Consider the following 20465-nt stretch of genomic DNA (forward strand, 5'->3'; position numbering starts at 1 on the left):
TTGGGTTGTTACAAGTAGTTTCTTTCCAGGAATTACACTACCTCCATTGTTATTGAATATTGTTCCTTCAAATGCATAAAATATCACAACACAAGTAAATGTCTGGTTACATATGTAGCCTCGAAGGAGGGCCATGAGACAACACACTGTATGTTTGGGATAGCCTACTCTGTCGATAACAAGGGACAAGAAGTATCAAAGCTGTGTCTGAAAATGTTATTAGCCATCAAATCCTTGTTTTCTTAGTCCTTGTTTCCTCAATTCCTCTGAAAGCTCTTTTGGAGGAGGTCTGAGGGAGAGGCTGAATTTTCTCATCCAATGCACTTTGGCCCGATTCCAACCCGAGTTAAGTGTGCATAAATGGAATGTTAATCCCTTTTATTCACTTTTCTCTCTGTGTATTCTGACCTTAAGCATGAGAAAATCATGCTATTCACCTGCTTATTGTTGTGGGTGGAGATTGAACACATGGAGGTGTGTTACAGCTACGCTGTATTCTGTCTGACTTTGACTTAATTCCACCAATTCCGTGAGGAAACCATGAAAAAGGTCTAGTGAACCTACCGGTTCCAAGTGGAAAAAGCATCTACTTAATTTTTTTAGATATAAATAACAGCATTCTCCATGCACTGTAATTTACAAATTGATAGGCGCTATTGATAAGAGCTAGATAAATGAGTAATCCGTTTGGATAAAGGAATTGTAAATATTAATGACACTTGTTTTAGATATATTTTACCTTATAATCGCTGGAGACGTGAATCCAGTCATATGACAACCAATTAAAGCCAATCAACTTTCCCATAACTTTCACACATTTCACACATTGAAGTTTATATGCTGTGCCATTATGCAGAATAAAAATTGTACTGCCTTTTAACTTGCAGGCATGGGTTAATTATAGGTAACCCCGACTTTCTCTGTTTCCTATTTCTATCATGTTAAATACCCCAATCAGTATTGACCGTTAGTAGGCCAAATAACATATTCAACTGCCAATTTACTGTAAGTTCCCTTCAGTTGGTATATAGGCTACATTTTTATATTTTATTATTTTCCCCTAACCCTACCACCCCTTCCCTAATTGGAGTAAACGAATGGACAACAATGGAATAGCCTACATTATCATTCCATTTAATTACATTGTTTCGTTTACCTTAATTTGCTTCCTCTGTAAACGCTGTCACAGCAAGTATGTTGTTGCTGAGGATCATTAGTAACAGTTGATAATATAAAAAAAGAGGTTATGGAGCGGAGGAGCTCAGACCAAGGCGTAACAGTTTGAACTTGACACATGGCACAATGCTTGGGTGTGTCATCACCCAGTTCCATAGTTATTGCAGGTAACAGACAAGGGTATAGCCTACTAATGTACACTATTCTCCCTATTATAATTCTATGTACACTAATCTTCCAACATTACAATGGGTTAAAGAACTGAATGTGGCAATTTTCAGAATTCATCAATATGTTTCATATGGAAAGACTCTCCAAACTACTTTTTTTATGATTCATACATACTTTCCTAACCCTAAAATTTGCCTAAATAATCTACAAAATCAGATAGTTTTTTAAATCTACCAGTTGGTGTTAAAATGTGTTTATTTTATTGAACCCATTCTCTTACTGAACCCTTTCTTGATTGATTCTAGTCTGTGGACAAAATTCTAATTTAAGGTACACCGTATTTAAAAGGGATGGTTTAAGATAAATGTATTGAAAACCCTATTGAATAACTTCACAGGAAAATACGTTGGCCAGCAAGTGGGAGGGTTTTCAGTGGTTGAATGACATTTATACAACACGCAACCAAGCCTGTTATACCTACCTGTAAGGTAAGTCTGAATACCAACTATTGAGAAGTGTGTAGGAAAGGTGTGCCAAAGAAAGGCGTAATTTCCTACAGTAAGTCGGGAATTGGTCCCTATGGGAAGAATTGAGGAAACATGTAAGGATGAAGCAAGGTTTTAACAGCTAGTAAAGTTTTCAGCCACAGCCCCATGTGTTATGTTGAAGTGACCCAACTGAAATGCCTCAGTACATTTTGTGTGTGTTAATCATTCATGACAATGATCCAGAAAACATTCTCACAGTAACTCCAACTTTATTCAAGTAAACATTGTTTCACCTCAACAAAGAGAAAATTATCTTTCTGATTATTATAAATCAACACTACTCTTTCACATGCAAAAACGCAGGGAAATAAAGTATTTTTATGAGCTCTAATTCTATAATCAAAATAAGTTGCATAAAAATATTTTCACATCTATCTTACTGTCCCTTTAGCAGTGCATGAGTGAAACTGGATGAATCTCTTAGTGATGCGATCAGCCTCTGTCTCATTCGTCTCGCACTATTGATTACAAAGTGCTTGGACTTCAATAGTGAACTAAAATGACAAACTAACCCTTAGAAGTCCAAATAAAAACTCTAAAATGTCAAACCAACCTGCATGTCTAAAATAAACGTGGAAATGCTGTGATTCATAGACGCAAATTTAATGACTGACAAAAATCACAATGTATTATTTAAGAAATTCCCTCAAAGACCCTCATATTAAGCCCTACTACTGTGCCAAATATTTAGATCTTCACTATCGAGGTCAGTAAACATTTTAGAGGTGTTTGTGTGTAAACATCTTGGGATACATCACTACTACAGAAGGTAATAACTATTGTATAAAAGTAGTGGGCCAGCCTGAGGGTTTCTGTTTGTGTTTACATTCCTCTTCATCTGAAGGAATAGCTCTCGTCGTCATAATCCATCTCAATGTCCTCGTCTTCCTCCAGGAGTCCATACTTAAACTTCCGATACACTGTACCATCCGGACCCATATACACAATATCTTCATCATCGTTATCCTCTTCCTCCTCGTCATCCTCAACGACGCGGTCACTGTAGTCGCCTAAGGAGGAAGCGGGGTCTAAGTCTGACCCAGCCCAGCCCCCATTGGCGCCCAGGTTCTTATAGCCATTGGCCTTCGTCTGGGGTAAACCGGCACCCGCTTTGGAGCGCAAGTGGAGGAACAGGAAGACAGCGGCACCCAGGGCCGACACCAGGAGCACGATGGCCAGGATGAAGACCTTGAGATGTCCCTCTGGCAGCTCCTCGATGCCCAGTAACACAAAGTTCACCCCAAAGACGCACTCCACTGGGGACGACACAGTGGGAGGTAAAGGGTCAAGGTTAGGGGTCAGTGAATAGTCACCACAGAAAGTATAGTGCTTTGATATTTATGTTGTAACTTGCAATATACATTTTGTTGCCAAGAGCACATGTGAATGCAATATACAACCCCACAATACAGCATGGCTTAGACCTAGAGTCCAATTCAATCAAACCTGCATTGTGGTATTTAACCAGTAGCTCGCTTTTCCATGGTCAAATAAACCATGGGAAAGTGAGGAGGGGGAGGGGGGAGCTTCGCTTACTTTGTGATGCCCGGCAGTCACAACACTCCCGGGGGAGGGGGCTGCCGTTGTGTCTGGTCTCGTTGCCGCAACAGGACAGACAGCGGCCGTCGTCAGCTAGGAGCTGGCTGGCTGGGCACACGGTGCAGTTCCACTGACCAGGACCCTTACAGTCCAGACAGGATGGGTCACACTTCTCACACTGTGGATCCAAGCCCTGGGAACACACATACATGCATAGATGATCAGACTGGGATGTTGAATATTCCCAGTTATTGGGATAATTCCAGATTTTTAGCACAAGAACTGGAGAAGGAGGCCGTAGAGGGAGTTACCCAAATAGCTGAAGCAGCGTAAAGTCCAACGAGACAGGGAGAGTCACATATCCCTCCAAAAAACCTGAAGCCCTCGAAGCACGACTTACAGAACAGGGCTCCCTCATCTGCAAACAGAGAACAGTGGGAGGAACTCGACATTGTCATACTTACTAAGAAGTCAGTAGTACAGCATTCAATATGGCACACCGTTTGTAATGCTACATTTAGTGAAAAACAGGAATTCTGTGCCACAAATTCAACATGCTCACCACCTTTTGTGGACGATCAAATGACCTTCCTACTCAACAAAGTCAATGCTGCTCAGCTCATATTACCATCCCTACATCCTAGTAACTTTCAAGTCTGAGCTTATACTAGATTTCAGTGATATCCATGCAAACCAGTGCAGCAGTTGACATTGCTATTCAGGTGATGCAGGTAGAGTGAGTTGATCTTTGCTACTTGTGTCTCTAGGTTGTGTCTCTCCCCTATTGCAGGTTGAGCGCGAGTTCCATTTGGCCTTTACCTTCGCAGGTCTTGCAGGTGGGGTGGCACTTGCGGCAGATTTTGGCTCTGGTGTCAGGGAAGTAGTTTGTGGGGCACGTCTGGAGGCATTGGCCCGACTGCTTCAGGTACCCATCACGGCAGTTCAGGCAGTCTCCACTGCCCCTTCCCCTGCACCTGCTACACGACGGGTCACACCGGTCGCACGTCCAGGTGATGGTATTACCGAAGTGACTTACAGAAAGGGAGAGAAGTAAAGAACTTGTAACGGTTCATCACAAACGGTGAAGATGCCTGTTTCTGCTCACCTGCCAACTCCTTTTCCCACAAAAAAGCAGAAACAGACTGGCACCCAGGGTTAAACTTGTCTGTAACTTATAAGTGATGATTGGCTCTTCAGACTTCACTGATGTGTGTGCGTCTCCTACCTGTCACCACAGGTCTCGACACAGCTGCGTCCCTGTTTGAACAGGCTGGGTTTACACGCTGCACACTGGACACTGTGGCGTCCCACACACGACACACAGCTGAAGTGACATCGCTCGCACACACGCTCGTCCCCATCACCATAGAAACCCACCGGACACTCATTCACACAGGTGTTGTCTGACAAGCACAGAAAAACCAACACGGTTAGAGGAAGAACACACATCATATCATCTAACCACAGAACAACTGGGTCATGTTCATTACGAACTAAACCATAAGAAAACAGACAGAAACAGGGAGAGACTACTTGGACTTGGTCCAATAAGAAACGCACATTTTCATTAATTGTAAGTCAGTGCTGACGGGTGACTCACTGAGCAGGAAGGTCTGCGGGTTGCAGCTGAGACAGTGCTCCTTGGTGGGCCCTGAGCAGCGGTGGCAGAGGGGGTGGCAGGTCTGGCAGTCGCCCTCCTCATCTTTGTAGGAGCGCAGAGAGCACTGGCTGTAGAAGACACAGTGACCATTGGAGTCCTTTCGCATGTTGGGCCCACAGCTGAGGCAGGACGAGGGCTCGGGACCTGAGCAGGTGTGACACGACCTGTCGCAGTCTGAGAGACACATCCGTTAGACACAGCACTATCCGTTAGACACAGCACTATCCGTTAGACACAGCACTATCCGTTAGACACAGCCTATCCGTTAGACACAGCACTATCCGTTAGACACAGCACTATCCGTTAGACACAGCACTATCCGTTAGACACAGCCTATCCGTTAGACACAGCCTATCCGTTAGACACAGCCTATCCGTTAGACACAGCACTATCCGTTAGACACAGCACTATCCGTTAGACACAGCACTATCCGTTAGACACAGCACTATCCGTTAGACACAGCACTATCCGTTAGACACAGCACTATCCGTTAGACACAGCCTATCCGTTAGACACAGCACATCCGTTAGACACAGCACTATCCGTTAGACACAGCACTATCCGTTAGACATAGCCTATCCGTTAGACACAGCCTATCCGTTAGACACAGCCTATCCGTTAGACACAGCACTATCCGTTAGACACAGCACTATCCGTTAGACACAGCCTATCCGTTAGACACAGCCTATCCGTTAGACACAGCACTATCCGTTAGACACAGCACTATCCGTTAGACACAGCCTATCCGTTAGACACAGCACTATCCGTTAGACACAGCCTATCCGTTAGACACAGCACTATCCGTTAGACACAGCACTATCCGTTAGACACAGCACTATCCGTTAGACACAGCACTATCCGTTAGACACAGCACTATCCGTTAGACACAGCCTATCCGTTAGACACAGCACTATCCGTTAGACACAGCACTATCCGTTAGACACAGCACTATCCGTTAGACACAGCACTATCCGTTAGACACAGCACTATCCGTTAGACACAGCCTATCCGTTAGACACAGCCTATCCGTTAGACACAGCCTATCCGTTAGACACAGCCTATCCGTTAGACACAGCACTATCCGTTAGACACAGCACTATCCGTTAGACACAGCCTATCCGTTAGACACAGCCTATCCGTTAGACACAGCACTATCCGTTAGACACAGCACTATCCGTTAGACACAGCCTATCCGTTAGACACAGCACTATCCGTTAGACACAGCCTATCCGTTAGACACAGCACTATCCGTTAGACACAGCACTATCCGTTAGACACAGCACTATCCGTTAGACACAGCACTATCCGTTAGACACAGCACTATCCGTTAGACACAGCACTATCCGTTAGACACAGCACTATCCGTTAGACACAGCCTATCCGTTAGACACAGCCTATCCGTTAGACACAGCACTATCCGTTAGACACAGCCTATCCGTTAGACACAGCACTAACCGTTAGACACAGCACTATCCGTTAGACACAGCACTATCCGTTAGACACAGCCTATCCGTTAGACACAGCCTATCCGTTAGACACAGCACTATCCGTTAGACATAGCCTATCCGTTAGACACAGCCTATCCGTTAGACACAGCACTATCCGTTAGACATAGCCTATCCGTTAGACACAGCCTATCCGTTAGACACAGCACTATCGCTTCACAAAATAAATGCCTCCTATGGTAGGTCATGAGACGATCCAATTATGGTAAAATGAGTTGTGTGTATAATCCCAGTACCCTGGCACTCGGAGGTGGCTACGTTGTGGTAAGTGTCTGAGGGACACTGGGACAGGCACTCCCCGTTGTAGCGCACAGCCGCGGGGTGCCTGCACATATCACAGTCGTCTGAGTCAGGCCCGTCACACGATGCGCAGTCGGTGTGACAACGCACACACTCCTTCTGCTCCTCGCTGGGGAAGAAGCCCTCTGGGCAGTCATCTACACACTGGTCCTTATGTAGGAAGTAGTACTCCTCACACTCTGGTGCAGAGAAACAGGGAGAGAGAGAACGCTAAATACAGATATAAAATGACTCCTATTGGTACACTTAATATGGCCGCCATATTGAATGTCATTCTTTTTTATGGCTGAATAGAGGAGATTAGAAAGAAAGTGGATATTTTCGTACTGTGGCTGACGTCCCCGCCACCCCCTTTTACCCTGACCCCTCCACCTCTGCTCCCCGTGCAGCAGCCTTACCCTTACACAGGCCGTCCTGGCTACACTCTATGCAGTCGGGTGGGCAACGTAGACACTCTCGCTCATTGGGGTAGTGCCCGTCGGGACAGTGCCCTCTGCAAGAGTGCTCCAGGAGCAAGTACTGGGTCTCACAGCTCAGGCAGTGGGTGGCGTTCCCCAGGCAGGAGGCACACTCTGGGGCACAGGGCTGGCACTCGCCCCCCTTAGGGTAACCCCTGCACAGAGGACAGGAGGGGAGAGGTGAAGGGAGTTTTACGGAACTGAACTTGACTGCAAGTGGGGAGAAAACTATTCTAATGACATGATACAACAACAAAAAAGACACCTACAGCATTCTAGTTGGAGCGTGTGTGTAAGAGTGTACTGTGTGTGTATATGCATATGTGAAAGTCACAGATCAGTTTCAGGGGGAAGGGATGGAAAAATGGGGAAAGATTGATGAATAGATCTGACCTCTGGCACTCGGGAACACACTGGTCGCCCTGCAGGTAGAGGTGTGTGTGTCCAGTCCGGCACCTCTGGCACCGATGGGCATCCTGGCACAGAACACAGCCTGGCAGACAGTCGTCACAGTGGCCCGACGTGGCATTGACGAAAGTACCAGACGGGCACTTTGCCACACACGCCTGGCGGGCCGTCAGAAAGCGCTCTATAGAGCCAGACAAGCATGCAGGTGTCACCGTACGCCACATTAAGATTATTCTTCAATAAAGTCTAGTATTTTCTAAATGGAAAGTGTCACGCTTCACCATCACCTTCACAATGGAAGCACACCATCAAACTACAGTAAAGATGACTTAAGAATGACTAAAACAGGTGAAAGCAGATAAATTACACAAGCAAAGTCTGGCAACTACCCCCTGCCGAGGATAGAGGAGAACACAGCACTCAGATACTAAATACCATGCACTCAACTCTTACCTGTGTCACAGGTGTTACACTGTTCCCTCCCAGAGCCAGCGCATGTCTTACAGCTGGAGTAGCACTGCTCACATTCCCCCTGACCTGAGCAAATATTTATTCAAATAGTGAGACTATATTGCACTGGACAACATGGGCAGGGGCCAGATTTGGCCCGTGGGCCCACCAGTTGCAGACCCCTGAACTTATATGAAATGTTAGTTAAGTAAGTATGAAGGTCAGATGAGGCCTTACTGTTGAGGAAATGTTTGTCAGGGCAGGAAGCGGAGTGGTTGTCCACACACTCTCCGTCCTTCAGAGTGAAGTCATCCTCACATGAGTCACAGTCGTCATAGTTGGGCCCGCCGCACGTCCGACACATACGATGACACGGTTCGCATTCCTGACTCTCCTCGTCGACAAAGAACCCCTCCTTACACTGCTCCACACACTCTCCGTCTAGAGACACACACACTCGTTTAAAAATCAACAACATAAAGTGTGTGTTTTACCAACTGACTCAGTGGCACAACCCAGAGTTGAAATATCAACTGAATGAAAGGTCCTACCGGAAACATAGAAGCCCTCCTCACACCAGTAGCACTGGGACTGATCACAGTTGGCACAGTGGCTGTCTTCACACTTGGCACATGTCATGGTATCAATAACACTGTAGGTCCTGTCTGGGCAGCTCGTGTGGCAATCAGGCCCGAACCTCCACAAAGACAGAGAGGTGAGCCACAGCACAATATCTCTACAGGCTGCACTGGAACTGTAAGAAAGATGATTCAACAAGAATGAACTTACTGGTAGTACTCCTTTGCACAGGTGACACATTGCTTGGGGTTTTCTGTATGGAGGAAAGGATTGGTGTCAATCATTCATCCAAAAGTCAGTTTCACTGTCCATCTCATTCCTCACCCTGTCAGTTACTGGGGGCATCTCAATCATGTGGTGGATTCCACTATCAGTCTTCTCTTCATAATCTGCACTGAGCCGAAAACATTAGGCCAGGTGAAGGCAATATGGTGGATAAGAAACTTCCTGTGAATTTGCTCCCACCTGTCCAGTTTTTCACATCAGTGAATGTGAAGGCAAGAAGATGAGGAGAGGAAGCCACTCTACACTATTAAGACATAACCAACAGCTATCATTTGAAAGGTTCCCTTTTCATGCCAGCAGATGGCAGCCTAGCATCACAACAGACCAGGCAGTCACCACTCCTACACCTATCTGCCCACTGTGGGGATGAATGGGATCCACTTGAACATAATGCAGCCTAATCCAATCCAAACTATTCTTTCCACATTTCATATGCGGAGTTCACCAAGTTCAAACTAATCACAACCAGCTCAGCCCACAGATATCACAATAAAAGCAGAGACCCCTTAATGAGTTCATCTGTCTCAGGACTGTTGCAATTAAAAGGTGTGTAACTAGATGGGGACATGTAAGAACAGGGCGTACAGTCATATTTACTGACCCTAACCAAGACTTTTAATGATAACCACTAACCAAAACCATCCAACCTAATTCCCCTCCCAACCATCAGAGTTGTCCAGGAAACGCCAATCCCTGTCATCCCCTCAGCTCTCAGCAGCCAAAACATCCCAGGAGGAAAGACAGGAGCAACAAAAGCTCATTCTTCAGCTGTGCCCCATGGGGCATTCCTGGGAGATTCTTCCCCCAGCGCAGCACCACGCAGCTACACGGCTAGGCTAGCCCAGCCCAGGCCTCCCAGCACCCACAAGCCTCTACCTGCGAGAACAATTACTAAGAGAGAGAGCGGAGGGGAGAGACAGAGAGAGAAAGACAGGAGAGCAAAGAGCCGGAAATCAGGCCTTCAGGCCCTGTCTATTTCACATCAGGGAAGAAAACACCTCATATAAATGTTCATGGAGCATGCCAAGATGAAAACTTCCACAGCTTTTCAAAACATTACACACACACACGCATCCACACACACACGTGGCACATTCAGTAAGTCACAGAAACACAAGCTGCATAATCAAAGTCTCTGTGGGGTTGGTTAGTCGATCCCTCTGGGGAACAAGGGAGATTAAGTTTACAAGAGACCCAAAAGACTTCATTATGTGACTCCCGGGTTCAGGTGCTATCGCCCCTTGCAGAGCGGGCTGGGAATAGACTACAGAAATAGACTACAGTACTGTGCGCTCTGCTCACTGAGGTGTATGGAGTGTTTTTTAAGTCATGAAGACAACTGTGGCCTGAGGGAAGGAGTTAGTGACAGACATCCTGGAGCGAAATTGTGTGGAGATTTAAGTACAGAGAGAGAGAGAGGTGATCTTTCACTCCCCCTCCTACTCTCAGCGTCCGTACAGTTTGGAGAAGTTTCAGTTCCAATTGAGAAATGCACATAATCAGAACCTGCATGTGAAAAGTAGTGTGTGTGTGGGGGGGGGGGGGGGGGGGGGGGCTGCTGCTGCTATCGCTTATCATGCTCAGTCAGGCTGTAAGGGGTCTTATCATGCTCAGTCAGGCTGTAAGGGGTCTTATCATGCTCAGTCAGGCTGTAGGGGGTCTTATCATGCTCAGTCAGGCTGTAAGGGGTCTTATCATGCTCAGTCAGGCTGTAAGGGGTCTTATCATGCTCAGTCAGGCTGTAAGGGGTCTTATCATGCTCAGTCAGGCTGTAGGGGGTCTTATCATGCTCAGTCAGGCTGTAGGGGGTCTTATCATGCTCAGTCAGGTTGTAAGGGGTCTTATCATGCTCAGTCAGGCTGTAAGGGGTCTTATCATGCTCAGTCAGGTTGTAAGGGGTCTTATCATGCTCAGTCAGGCTGTAAGGGGTCTTATCATGCTCAGTCAGGCTGTAAGGGGTCTTATCATGCTCAGTCGGGTTGTAAGGGGTCTTATCATGCTCAGTCAGGCTGTAAGGGGTCTTATCATGCTCAGTCAGGCTGTAAGGGGTCTTATCATGCTCAGTCAGGCTGTAAGGGGTCTTATCATGCTCAGTCAGGCTGTTAGGGGTCTTATCATGCTCAGTCAGGCTGTAAGGGGTCTTATCATGCTCAGTCAGGCTGTAAGGGGTCTTATCATGCTCAGTCAGGTTGTAAGGGGTCTTATCATGCTCAGTCAGGCTGTAAGGGGTCTTATCATGCTCAGTCAGGCTGTAAGGGGTCTTATCATGCTCAGTCAGGCTGTAAGGGGTCTTATCATGCTCATTCAGGCTGTAAGGGGTCTTATCATGCTCAGTCAGGCTGTAAGGGGTCTTATCATGCTCAGTCAGGTTGTAAGGGATCTTATCATGCTCAGTCAGGCTGTAAGGGGTCTTATCATGCTCAGTCAGGCTGTAAGGGGTCTTATCATGCTCAGTCAGGCTGTAAGGGGTCTTCTCATGCTCAGTCAGGTTGTAAAGGATCTTATCATGCTCAGTCAGGTTGTAAGGGGTCTTCTCATGCTCAGTCAGGCTGTAAGGGGTCTTATCATGCTCAGTCAGGCTGTAAGGGGTCTTATCATGCTCAGTCAGGTTGTAAGGGATCTTATCATGCTCAGTCAGGTTGTAAGGGGTCTTCTCATGCTCAGTCAGGCTGTAAGGGGTCTTCTCATGCTCAGTCAGGCTGTAAGGGGTCTTATCATGCTCAGTCAGGCTGTAAGGGGTCTTATCATGCTCAGTCAGGCTGTAGGGGGTCTTATCATGCTCAGTCAGGCTGTAAGGGGTCTTATCATGCTCAGTCAGGCTGTAAGGGGTCTTATCATGCTCAGTCAGGCTGTAAGGGGTCTTATCATGCTCAGTCAGGCTGTAGGGGGTCTTATCATGCTCAGTCAGGCTGTAGGGGGTCTTATCATGCTCAGTCAGGTTGTAAGGGGTCTTATCATGCTCAGTCAGGCTGTAAGGGGTCTTATCATGCTCAGTCAGGTTGTAAGGGGTCTTATCATGCTCAGTCAGGCTGTAAGGGGTCTTATCATGCTCAGTCAGGCTGTAAGGGGTCTTATCATGCTCAGTCAGGTTGTAAGGGGTCTTATCATGCTCAGTCAGGCTGTAAGGGGTCTTATCATGCTCAGTCAGGCTGTAAGGGGTCTTATCATGCTCAGTCAGGCTGTAAGGGGTCTTATCATGCTCAGTCAGGCTGTTAGGGGTCTTATCATGCTCAGTCAGGCTGTAAGGGGTCTTATCATGCTCAGTCAGGCTGTAAGGGGTCTTATCATGCTCAGTCAGGTTGTAAGGGGTCTTATCATGCTCAGTCAGGCTGTAAGGGGTCTTATCATGCTCAGTACGCTGTAAGGGGTCTTATCATGCTCAGTCAGGCTGTAAGGGGTCTTATCATGCTCATTCAGGCTGTAAGGGGTCTTATCATGCTCAGTCAGGCTGTAAGGGGTCTTATCATGCTCAGTCAGGTTGTAAGGGATCTTATCATGCTCAGTCAGGCTGTAAGGGGTCTTATCATGCTCAGTCAGGCTGTAAGGGGTCTTCTCATGCTCAGTCAGGCTGTAAGGGGTCTTCTCATGCTCAGTCAGGTTGTAAAGGATCTTATCATGCTCAGTCAGGTTGTAAGGGGTCTTCTCATGCTCAGTCAGGCTGTAAGGGGTCTTATCATGCTCAGTCAGGCTGTAAGGGGTCTTATCATGCTCAGTCAGGTTGTAAGGGATCTTATCATGCTCAGTCAGGTTGTAAGGGGTCTTCTCATGCTCAGTCAGGCTGTAAGGGGTCTTCTCATGCTCAGTCAGGCTGTAAGGGGTCTTATCATGCTCAGTCAGGCTGTAAGGGGTCTTATCATGCTCAGTCAGGCTGTAAGGGGTCTTATCATGCTCAGTCAGGCTGTAAGGGATCTTATCATGCTCAGTCAGGCTGTAAGGGGTCTTATCATGCTCATTCAGGCTGTAAGGGGTCTTATCATGCTCAGTCAGGCTGTAAGGGGTCTTATCATGCTCAGTCAGGTTGTAAGGGATCTTATCATGCTCAGTCAGGCTGTAAGGGGTCTTATCATGCTCAGTCAGGCTGTAAGGGGTCTTATCATGCTCAGTCAGGCTGTAAGGGGTCTTCTCATGCTCAGTCAGGTTGTAAAGGATCTTATCATGCTCAGTCAGGTTGTAAGGGGTCTTCTCATGCTCAGTCAGGCTGTAAGGGGTCTTATCATGCTCAGTCAGGCTGTAAGGGGTCTTATCATGCTCAGTCAGGCTGTAAGGGGTCTTATAATGCTCAGTCAGGCTGTAAGGGGTCTTATAATGCTCAGTCAGGCTGTAAGGGGTCTTATCATGCTCAGTCAGGCTGTAAGGGGTCTTATCATGCTCAGTCAGGCTGTAAGGGGTCTTATCATGCTCAGTCAGGCTGTAAGGGGTCTTATCATGCTCAGTCAGGCTGTAAGGGGTCTTATCATGCTCAGTCAGGCTGTAAGGGGTCTTATCATGCTCAGTCAGGCTGTAAGGGGTCTTATCATGCTCAGTCAGGCTGTAAGGGGTCTTATCATGCTCAGTCAGGCTGTAAGGGGTCTTATCATGCTCAGTCAGGCTGTAAGGGGTCTTATCATGCTCAGTCAGGCTGTAAGGGGTCTTATCATGCTCAGTCAGGCTGTAAGGGGTCTTATCATGCTCAGTCAGGCTGTAAGGGGTCTTATCATGCTCAGTCAGGCTGTAAGGGGTCTTATCATGCTCAGTCAGGTTGTAAGGGGTCTTATCATGCTCAGTCAGGCTGTAAGGGGTCTTATCATGCTCAGTCAGGCTGTAAGGGGTCTATATGAACTTGGTTTTTAGCGCCACACTGATTGCTCACTTAAACTCCGACATTTTAGCCGATGGCATCGCGTTCCAGGAACAATAATCTCAAAGTCTGCTGCTTGTCTTTTAATTCTGAGGATTATAATTACCAGAAGTGGGGAGGCGGGCAGGGGGGATGGTGAGGAAAGAAATTCCGCCCACGATTAATAACATCTTGCGTGGGCCTGTTTAAGATTTGACTGAATAAAACAGAATAATGCTGATGATGCATACCTGGTGTTCAGTTAGGGTACAGGAAATGAACATGAACTGCAGGTTCCCATGAGAAGGTTTTGCAGTTCTGAAAGGATCTAAGATGATCAGTATTATTGTAAAACTTCTAAGTATTAGTCTAAGGTCTTGGGGGGGATCTGAGGCAGTCTAGTGGAGTCTGTAGTGGGGTTCGAAAGTAGATTGTCTTGGACTTTCGTGACAAGTGTATACTTACTCTGCAGACATTTCTTACAGCCCTCCTCACAGGGCAGACAATCCTCATACTCTGGGTCCTCCACCTCACCTGTAGGATAGGTACATCATACATACATCACACACATCAAAGACTAATGGATCTATCAACACTGGGACCACCGCAGCCATTCAATACATTGCTTTAAACTTAGCTAGTGTGGATATTGGAGTCATACACAGTCATTGGACTATCAGACGCATAGTTACATTCATACCAATGCTATCTATAACCATCGCTGGATGGGAGAGAGAGGTGAAATTGGGGTGTGGCGGCTTTACAGCAGCACTGAGAGGGGAAGGTGTTAAATGCAAAGTGTTCTGAGGCGTGAGCTGTGGCAGGCTGCAGGGCCGTGCAGGGGATCAGTTTGGACATGTCTGACACATATGATAAGACTTTCCTTTCATCCCCCCTCTCCCTTTCTCTTGTTTTAGCAGTTTTCAATCATGTCTCACTCTCAAACATTCTCTGTCTCAGACTCAATCTTTTAAATAAAAATGTTAAAACAGTAGAGTGGTAGAGCACAGAGGACAAAATGAGATGAAAAGTGGGGGGAGAGAGAGAGAGAGAGAGAGAGAGAGAGAGAGAGAACAGAACAAATTGTGTGTGATTTGTGGGGTGTCTCACCTTCGCCACACTCCAGCGGGACACAGAGTCCGTCTCGGAGGTAGTGGGAGGGGCTACAGTGGAGGCAGCGGTCGAAGTCGGTGCACACAGTGCAGTTGACGGAGCATGCCTCACACCGCTTCCGCCAGGAATGGAAGAAGCCCTCTGGACACACGTCACGACACTCCCCTCTATAGTGGTACCTGTCTGTCTGGAACTTGTCTAGGCCAGGCAGAGAGACAGACACAGTCAGTTTCATTGGCAAAAACACCAGTACAAACACACAGACAGTGAGTCAGTGGATCAAACAGACAAAGACCAACTAAGGTCGTAATGTTGCTGCATTGAACTTTGTCATTTCCTTTATCTTCAAACGATTCAGACAGGAAAACACAGCTTCATAGCAGTACATCCTACAACAGCTCCCTGGGCGCCTAGTGTGGCAGCCCCTTGCAACTCTCTAAAATCTGTATACTGTATGTATGTGTCTTTTGTAACGCCGGCACGTTTTGGACTTCTAATCCCTTTTAAACATTGTGAGCTACAGACTCCTGGGTTGTACCATTGAATTTGTCTATATATTCTGCATCCGTAGAAACCAACCATTAGTCTGTGTATGATGAACGGGGGCTGAACTAGAGCGGTGTTTGTGAAACAAGGGCGAATCCTGAAGGAGCACGGGCCCGGTCTTTTAACAAAAATATCTCTAGAGTCCTAATGGTTCGAGTTAAACTATTAAAAGCAATCTATTAAAGCTGAGACTCTCACGAAGACGCTCATGTGACATGTTTTTCTCTATGACACTCACAATCTACACAACAGTCATTATAATGTAAGCTGTTCTTCTACATGGAAGATCATAGTAAATCCCTGAACATAGTGTATGTAACACTGTAATAAACTCACATAGGCCTCCCGAGTGGCACAGCAGTTTAGGGCACTGCTTCGCAGTGCTAGAGGCGTCACTACAGACCCGGGTTCGATCCCGGGCTGTATCACAACCAGCCTTGATCGGGAGTCCCATGGGGCGGCACACAATTGGCCCAGCGTTGTCGGGTTAGGGGAGGGTTTGGCCTGGGGACTTTACTTAGCTCCTCACACTCTAGCGACTCCTTGTGGCGGGCAGGGCGCCTGCAGTGTGTTTCCCCCGGCACATTGGTGCGGCTGGCTTCCATGTTAAGTGGGCGGTTGTTAAGAAGCACGGTTTGGCGGGTCATGTTTCGTAGGACACATGACTCGACCTTCGTCTCCCGAGCCTGTTGGGGAGTTGCAGCGATGAGACAAGATCAAAATTGGGGAGAAAAAGAGGGTAACAAAATATATACAGTACCAGTCAAAAGTTTGGAAACACCTACTTTTTCAAGGGTTGAGTAGGTGTGTCCAAACTTTTGACTGGTACTGTATATATAACACTTAATCTTTTTTTTTTTTTAACTCACATAGTTGCTTTTACAAACTCCACACTGTTGTCACTGACTAGTTAGATATATATTTCCCAGTGAGCAAACTATTTCTGTACTTACAGCATTCATATCAATTCATTTTTGCTGGGGTCTCGGGACAGGTAGGGTTAAAAGCGGCAGTCAAATTCTGGTTGGACCTTGTGTGCAATTGACCAATACAGTCATCTTAATATATTCCAATCAACAGTAACAACAGGAGGTCGAAAAGTAAAGATCTTTCTCAATTACTTCAGCATTTCTCTTTCTAAGATTTATCCCATTTCCTTTCTGCACTCTTCACCCCCTATTCCCCTCCTTTCTCCCCTTCCTTTCTTTACATCTCTACCCGAGTCTCACGACACCTTTACTTCTTTCTCGGAGAGCAATCATATCAAACTCCAGCCTATATTAGTCAATTATGTGATATCTCATTTAAAACGTTCATTACTCCATCAGGAATGAGATCATGTCAGTATTCTGAGGCAGTGGTTCCCAAACTGTGGAGCGCGCGAGCGGTCAACGTGGGGGCACAGGGGTCCGGCTTTAGACTTACTCTTGAAAGTTGTAATAGTAGAATTCACAAGGTGCAATTTTGAAATTGGGTAGTGCATCATCAGTTCCTCTTGTCATGTTAGTCAATGCATACCTTGGAAAGCTATTTATAACTTGTAAATGTCCAGATCAACTAGCCCATAGATATTGCTGTAATTTTTTTGTCACTCAAATATCACATGAATACACATTAGATGTGGCAAGATTTATAGAACTGCAAGAAAATTGCCTTTAAAACGGGAACATTTTCTTTGCACCCAATGACGTGTAGAATTGCAGAAAATATGCTCTAAATCTACTAAATTCTCTCTAACAACAAGAGGGATGTGAACAGTTTGTGTCATGAACAGTGCTTGTGCCTGTAGAAACAGTTGTGGCGGGGGCGCAGAGGGGGCGCAGGATGTTCCCCAATGCTGGAAGGCCCTCCCCGCCCAGAGTGAAAAAGTTTGGGAACCCCTGTTCTGAGGTACTATGAATAAAAGAGAACATCTTTGGAAAGCACATGAAATAGACACTGGGCCGTGGAGTTATTGTTTTGTCTCCTCAAATTCCAGACAGACTGGTTTTAAACAGAACCACATTTCTAACTAATTGAATGTGTCTGTGTGCACGTATTGATAGGGTGCCAGCTGCATAGAAATCTGGTGTTCATCTGCTCTCTATGCAGTCTGGCATGTGTGTCTTTCAGTAAGCCCTTTGTGTGGCTAGAGTCAGTATTACAGTGTTGATAGAGATAATACTTTGTCACACACTATAAAAACAAAGCTATTACTATCGATATCATGTTCTCCATTGATGTTTGGTGCTTTATTATGACTAAGAACTGATGATTGTACCTTTGTCACAGCTTGTGCAGTTGTCAGGTCCTCCATCATCACACTCCTGGCAGGTGTGGTGGCACAGGTGGCACTGCCTCTCCATGGCATAGCGCCCTCCCTGGCACTGGATTACACACTGCCCATCTTCAAAATACCTGGGGGATTATGGTTGAGAACACACATCGCTTATGCACTGGTTTTCATGACTTTATTACATCAGTATATAACATAATACATGTTAACAATTAACATTTCATGTATAATTAATGTACACTATAGACAATATACACACATTATCTATGAGAACATTGCAAACAGGGCATTATTGCTACATAGAGCATTATAAAGGGTTAATGAATGTATTCATTGTAATACATAGTATGAAGGTGTTCCATAAATACTTGGAGTGTTTTGATTGAAGGAGAAGCAGAGTGGAAGAGTTAGTTGGACTTGATAAGGCAATGGCATAAAGTCAGCACAGGTTATACATCCAGTTAGCTTTTCTAACAGCTGTGATCCGATCTCTTCATTCATTCATAATAAGCTTGAATAATTCTGGTTGTAATAACACTCCATGTAGCTATAACGTTTATGATGAGGTTATAGATGTGTGATGTATGCTGCATAATAGTTATCCTTACTCATTTTGTGTATCTATTATTATCTGTTTTACTTTTCTATTATTTAGCCATTTTCTTTCTCTGGATTGCTGGGAAGTGCCCGTAACTAAGAATTTCACTATTAGTCCACACCTGTTGTTTATGAAGCATGTTGACAAATAAAATCAGATTTTTGGATTAAAATAATATACACAGTTAACGTAAATGGTTACCTTGAATAGAATTTCAATAATATTGACATGGAAAGTATTTTGTATCTACAAGGCATGATCATCCTTCATTAATATGTTTATTTCATTTAGTTTTGTCATGGCTTAATCTCGGTTACCCAGAAGTAAAATAATCGCGAAAATTGTCACTTCCCATTTACACGCGAATCTGTCCACGAGAGATTAGTCATGGCTGAACATCCAAAGCAAAGTTTAATCAAAGAACATTGTGATGATAAATATCATCTCACTGACATTCAGTGGATCAAACGGTGCTCCAGGGTCATATTCATTAGTCACGTAACAGAAGAAAACTGAAACGGAGAGGGACTGTCTAAACTTGTCCAATACAATACCCTTTTTCTGTTTTAGTTGCCATTTTGTGACGATGTGCACTAATGAATACAACCCATTCTAATACACTTGTATGTCTGTCTTACCTTCTGGATGGGCAGCTTATGCAGTCCTCCTTCTCAGGACCTACGCACTTATAGCAGGTGGCGTAACATAGGTGGCATTTCCCATGTCTGCTCAGGTACTCACCTGAAAACAGAGGGAGAATATCCTTACACAACCCTACTAGGACTCAGGTCTCACACAACTGACACATACTCCACATCAGTGGCCTGACAAATGTCCTTTTTATACTACTGAGCTGAGCAGAGCCGAGCCGCACTGCGCTGGCCTGGTTATGCATCCACCATAGTTGAAGCCACCTTCAACATAGGCACCAGGACAACATGTCAAATGATACCATTCTTTTGGTCAGGTGAGGTCAACACTACTAGTACTACTACTTCACTTCTCATGCAGATTTTTTTTTAAAAACTGTAACGATTCTGCTGGTGAGTTTTTTTTCAGCATTGAAAAGAGATTTGAGGAATTAACATCACCTACCCCCTCCCTCACCTTTATTTCTATCAACACCCCCCACCCCACCTACATGTACTAGGACATGACTGACAGAGGGTGGGGGTGTCACAGGCCTCCGAGGGTAGCAGTGCGAGGTCGCCGACTGTGGGCTCTGGCTTTCTGTGAAAAGCCAAATTGTTTTCGCGGGCAAAACAAAAGCATCTCTTTGTGCTATCAACACAACGGGCAGATGCTCCCATTCAGACGAACCTGGGCTGCAGCCATTCAAACAGCCCCCCTCTCCCCAAAACACAGAACGCAGGGAGAGAAACTAAACTCGACAAAAGACAAACAACTTCTGAATAGAACAGCTCAAAGAATAGAGTGAGGAAAGAATGTGTCACTTGGAGAGAGCCTGAGTTGTTGCAGTGATGGAGTTGGCTGACCTTGAGGGCAAACTGACAGCAGGAAAAGCATTTTGCACTGCCAGATATGGACCCCACTGCCAGATATGGACCCTGGATACCAGACCTGGTTCGTATTCGTTAGTGCAGTGTTTCCCAACGGTATACATTTTTTGTTGTAGCCCCTGACAATACGTACCTGATTCAGCTTGAGGGCTTGATGATCAGTTGACAAGTTGAATCAGGTGTGCTTGTCTGGGGCTACAATAAAAATGTGTATGGTTGGGGGTAATCGAGGACCGGAGTTGGGAAATACTGCATTAGTGCATGCATTATCAAAACGTTTTGCAATAGAAAACAAAAATGAGCGTTTCTGGTAGTCAAGTATTCTCTCCCCGTTTCAGTCCATTTTCTTCCATTTGGTGCCTAAAGAACATTACCCTGGGTTCAAATAGTATCCATTTTCTTTCAAATACCACAGTGGTGCTTGATTGAGCTTGCCTTGCGCAACAGAACCAACCCTGTCCATCTGGCATGTCAACCATGCCCATTCAAATCTCAAAGTTTTTTGAAAGAAAACAAAC

General features: G+C 45.7%; 1 protein-coding gene across 5 annotated transcripts in view; it reads right to left on the reverse strand.

Moving 5' to 3' along the window:
• Positions 1 to 2082: 2082 nt before the first annotated feature.
• The window catches only part of pcsk5b (proprotein convertase subtilisin/kexin type 5b), a 74940-nt gene continuing 56557 nt past the window's right edge, over positions 2083 to 20465 (reverse strand). For 2 of the 5 annotated variants that reach the window (XM_038997986.1, XM_038998066.1), the window contains 17 exons: positions 19066 to 19168; positions 17815 to 17951; positions 15006 to 15206; positions 14361 to 14429; positions 9005 to 9047; positions 8767 to 8912; positions 8453 to 8656; positions 8219 to 8302; positions 7751 to 7946; positions 7298 to 7512; positions 6836 to 7078; positions 5035 to 5268; positions 4660 to 4837; positions 4254 to 4465; positions 3746 to 3852; positions 3432 to 3627; positions 2083 to 3151 (listed from right to left, as the gene is read on the reverse strand). In XM_038997986.1, the coding sequence (XP_038853914.1) occupies positions 2730 to 3151; positions 3432 to 3627; positions 3746 to 3852; positions 4254 to 4465; positions 4660 to 4837; positions 5035 to 5268; positions 6836 to 7078; positions 7298 to 7512; positions 7751 to 7946; positions 8219 to 8302; positions 8453 to 8656; positions 8767 to 8912; positions 9005 to 9047; positions 14361 to 14429; positions 15006 to 15206; positions 17815 to 17951; positions 19066 to 19168 (2990 nt within the window). In that variant the 3' untranslated portion in view covers positions 2083 to 2729. Of the gene's footprint in view, positions 3152 to 3431; positions 3628 to 3745; positions 3853 to 4253; positions 4466 to 4659; positions 4838 to 4994; positions 5269 to 6835; positions 7079 to 7297; positions 7513 to 7750; positions 7947 to 8218; positions 8303 to 8452; positions 8657 to 8766; positions 8970 to 9004; positions 9048 to 14360; positions 14430 to 15005; positions 15207 to 17814; positions 17952 to 19065; positions 19169 to 20465 lie in introns of those variants that run through there. The other 3 variants (XM_038998149.1, XR_005477258.1, XM_038998422.1) reach the window with 3 other exon arrangements.

This window comes from Salvelinus namaycush, chromosome 1, assembly GCF_016432855.1.
Source record: "Salvelinus namaycush isolate Seneca chromosome 1, SaNama_1.0, whole genome shotgun sequence".
Classification (NCBI taxonomy): domain Eukaryota; kingdom Metazoa; phylum Chordata; class Actinopteri; order Salmoniformes; family Salmonidae; genus Salvelinus; species Salvelinus namaycush.